Here is a 4,470-nt window from a genome sequence, read left to right as displayed (position 1 = left end):
TATGTAAAATATAATTAAATTAAAAAATAAAAATTATACAATAAAAAAGTCTTTTTTTTTTTAATTTTCACTATATTGATATAATCTTATCTTTTTGAATTAATAATGATTGCAAAATTTTAGTAAAAAAAATCCTTTCAGTAAGGTAAGATTGTTATTTTTATTTTTTTTAATTTTAATTATATTTTTGATATTATAAACTTTTAATATTATAAATAATATAAAAAATTTAAGGATATTTTTGTTTATTTTAAATTGCAATAAAACAAATTCATTGGGCGAAAACTAAATAAAATTTAAGTGCAAATAGAATTAAAAATTTTAAATTTATATAAAATCTAAAACTAATTTAAGTAATAAAAATTTAAAATAAATTAATTTTTAATAACCAATTAAATTTTATTTTTTATTGTCATATTAATAAATTATAGAGGGCATTTTTAGTAATGCTAATGTTTCTCCTCCGTTCATGCATTTATATATAATATAGTTATAGATATATATACCACTAAATTTTAACTTAATGATATTAGAGTCGTCTAAAAATTAGAAATTTAAATTCTAATTAAAATCAATTGTTCCCGACCAACAAAAGCAAAATCCCATTCGCAACCTGACTGGCTTGCACAATTCACTCATTCTGTTATCATAAATCTATTGAAATTGCAAGATCCTTCAAGGGTGTCAAGCATTGAGATATATAACATGAAATATTTTTAATTTCTTTAGAGTTATTTCTAATTAAATTTTTAAGTTGTAATTATTATGATAGAGTGTCTAAATGGACTATTAATTTCCAATCAAATGTATTTGATTGAATTTTATGCCTATAATAAGAACATCAAGCTTTATAATTATAATTAAAAAAAATAAGATAAAAGTTAAGCAAAGGCGAATCCCAATTTTATTGAAATTCTGGGGTAGGGCAGGAATTATGATTTGCATCCTTCGGAAATTGGGTTTGCTACCATACGTAACCATCAGCTTTTTCTCTCTTTATTCTAAAAAAATATTTCTAATAAGTCTAAGACTTGTTGTGCATGATGATGTCCCACTACACCTATAACGGGTCACGGTCTAATTCAAAAACTCAAACTCAAATTGAAATCCAATCAAATAATTTGAATCAGACCGTTTCATTTCTTTCAACTTAGATTAGAATCAACTGGTCTGATTAAGTTTGAAATGACTTTTTTTTTTATTTAGAAAAATGAAAAAAAAATTCAACCTTTATATTGAATCAAAATCTAATTAACTACACTGAATTAAATCAAAATTGAAATTGAAATCAGCGAATTTGGCCTGAAATCAAACTGGTGATCATCCCAACTATATCCTTTTATTTATAGATTTATATAGACTTAATTAAAAGGAACCTTTTTTGTAAAAAAAAAAAAAAATGACAAATATAAAAAGGCATTGGAAATTCTTGCTCTTATCTAAATTTGTCCTCCAAAATTCAAACAAATGTGATCAAACACATGACTGGGATGTGGGAAACTGATGTATATAACTTGAAAGTGATGAGTTCCTCCTTAAAGTCTAATCTTTATAAATGAATTTAAAAATATATACCCATTATTGTAAAAATTAAAAGGAAAGAAAATAGAAAACTCTTCTGTTGTGCACACTTACGTTTGCAAGTTTATCCAATAGAAAAATGGAATCAAACAATTTTCTTTTTCTTTAAGCTGAGGGTGACATGTTCAACCAAATCCAAAAATTCACATAACATCTAAAAAGAAAGGAAGAACAGGTGTTGGTTGGTGGTTGGATAAAGTGGAAAAGAAAAACAAGAAGAGAAAGAAATAGGCACCACTTTGAGGATTAACCAAATCACAAACGTAAGTGAAGGGTCTGTATCATTGGGATCTTATGGTTTGGCTAAAGAGGAACAAGAGAAGCCTTCTTCTCCTGCCTTGAATTGCTAAAGCCATACATAAATTTTCCTCCTTCCTTCATTTTGAAAAGGTTTTCAGGACCACTCCACCAGCTGACTCAGTTTTCTTGATACCAACAAATCCTCCTCCTTTCACTAGCTGTTGACATTTCAATCTGCTTTTAGTATAGAGTGTGAATACTATAAATTCAATTTTAAATAATAATTTTTAAACTAAGTAATATAGATAGAAAATATATAATATATTAATAGAGGAATTAATAGTTGTTGATATTAATTAAGCTTAGAAATTTAGGGTTCAAATGTGGAAGCATACATACAGGAATGATAGATTTGACAGAGAGAGGTCATCTTCATTCATGGACCATTTCAGCCCATGTGATCTCATGTGGACAACTTGATAATGATAAGTGAAATTAATAATACAATTTTTTTTTATAACTTGATAATGATAAGTGAAATCTGGTTTGGTGGTCCTCTAAGAATTACGTACTATAAACTTCATTTATTTGTGAATTGACCATTTCATTTCTCGCACAACATAATTCTATCTTCACTGCGATGTGATCTAAAGTTTAAAATTAAATTGCAAATATATAGTATAACAGAAGAATTAAAACTACTAAAATTGAATATTTATTTCATATAGTATAAAAAATTTATAATAACCCAATAAATTCCATTAATTTTTAAGAAATTTTATTATATATAAACAAAGAAAATTTCATATATTGTTCTCATTATATAAATAGAATGACATGTAATCTACTCCACACTTTTAGTAAGAATCTATTGACATCAATCAATATGTTTGCTTGCACAAAGAGAGAGAGAGAGAGATGTTAATTATATGTCATCCATTGGAATAATTTAAATTGAAAACCTTAAAAATGCTAGCTAATAGAAAAAGATAGGACCCAGAAGACATAAATATTCTCCCAAAAGAACATAGCATAATTCTACAACTATAGATAAATCAGACTAGCAGGGGATATATAGATAAGCTACCATTTAAATAAATTAAGAAATTTTTTTTATTATTTATTATGATCAAAATTGTATTGTAAATAAGGTTCTGCATATCATATAATCTATCTCATTAATTAAATTAAAGATACATGATTTAAGTTGAATCTAATATCCTAAAAAAGGAAAAAAATATATAATTTGACTCTAGAAAGAAAAATCTTCATTAAGTACTAATATGATAAGCTATGTATATATGAAATAATATTAATTATTTATAACCAATAAATAGTGTAATTTTTTTTTGGGAATTTATATACCTAAAATTCACTTAATTAAATTGTCGAATGTGGTGACGGAATCTTGGTTAAGAAGCAAAAGGGGAAATAGGGATTTGAGAAGAAAAGGGGAAAAATTGGGTTTTTAAGGTTTCAAGAGTATATATCCCCAATGATGAGTATGCAACAGAACTAAAGTCTAAAATAGAAGCACAAAATGGTCCTTTCAGTTGCCTAACCATAACCCACCAAAAGAATTTTTTTTTTTTAAAGAAATAAAAATCTTCCAATCTCAGCAACTCTCTTCACGTGGACAACTCGTGATGTAAGTGGTGCAACATCTTTATGTTGATTGACTTTTGCAAATAATATTTTGCATGAAGTTGTGTGTGTCCCAGTGATTCTGTATTCTAAAGCAAAGAAAGAAAGCTCGCACAACATAGATGGATTCTCCTCCTAAACCTAACCCCATGGATGGTACATGTGCCCTAAATCATACCCTAGTGGCATCCCTGTACCCTCTTATTTATACCCATATGGACCCACTGTTTCTATATTCTATACCTAAAGCCAAACATACCCAAGAACAACACCCTCCTTTAAACCCCACTTCACTCCCCGAGTATTTTCCCCTTGTTTTTTCTGCCCCTTGCACAATATATAAACCCCCCATTCCAATTCCCTTCTTCACTCGCCAACCCACTACTACTCACCAATCCATCACTATTTGTACTACTCTTTCTTTCTCTTCTACCTTGCAGCAACATACATACATTTATATATATTTACTAGAACAACACTACTGCAACCGAAAAAAAAAGAATGTCAGGAGTTTGGGTTTTCAATCCTAATGGCGTAATAACTACCCAAAATACTTCCAAGAGAAAGGTTTTGGTGCACTTGCCAACAGACCAAGTCATATCTTCTTACTCTTCTCTGGAGCAGATACTGAGAGAATTAGGGTGGGAAAGGTACTATGGGGGGGACCCTGACCTCTTCCAATTCCACAAACAATCTTCCATTGACCTAATCTCTCTTCCAAGGGATTTCTCCAAGTTCACCTCGGTTTACATGTACGATATTGTGATTAAGAACCCCAATGTCTTCCACGTCCGCAATATGTGACGTAAGCTGTACGTGCGTGTGATCCTCTCTATATTATATAGTGCTAGGTGGTAGGCTGCTGGCACAATCCTTTTATATTAGTTTGTTTTTGATTGGTGTGTTTTGTTCCTTGTGAGTTCTGTGACTGTGCAGGCTGATGAGGTTGTTTCCTTCGTTTACTATATAAAAATAAGAAGGAAGCTACTGGCCATGTATGTGTTT

General features: G+C 29.2%; 1 protein-coding gene across 1 annotated transcript; it reads left to right on the top strand.

The window, feature by feature from the left end:
- Positions 1-3,875: 3,875 nt before the first annotated feature.
- Positions 3,876-4,269, top strand: LOC110650360 (flowering-promoting factor 1-like protein 2). Its single transcript, XM_021805300.2, has one exon. The coding sequence runs from the start codon at positions 3,967-3,969 to the stop codon at positions 4,267-4,269; it is 303 nt and encodes a 100-aa protein (XP_021660992.1). The 5' UTR covers positions 3,876-3,966.
- The last annotated feature ends 201 nt before the right edge of the window (positions 4,270-4,470 follow it).

The sequence above is a fragment of the Hevea brasiliensis genome, chromosome 11, assembly GCF_030052815.1.
Source record: "Hevea brasiliensis isolate MT/VB/25A 57/8 chromosome 11, ASM3005281v1, whole genome shotgun sequence".
NCBI lineage: Eukaryota > Viridiplantae > Streptophyta > Magnoliopsida > Malpighiales > Euphorbiaceae > Hevea > Hevea brasiliensis.
The sequence above is the reverse complement of the archived record's forward strand: the minus strand, read 5'-3'. Positions and strand labels throughout refer to the sequence as shown.

Coding starts and splice junctions, on each gene's coding strand:
- LOC110650360 (XM_021805300.2), top strand. CDS start 3,967: ATGTCAGGAGTTTGGGTTTTCAATCCTAATGGCGTAATAACTACCCAA.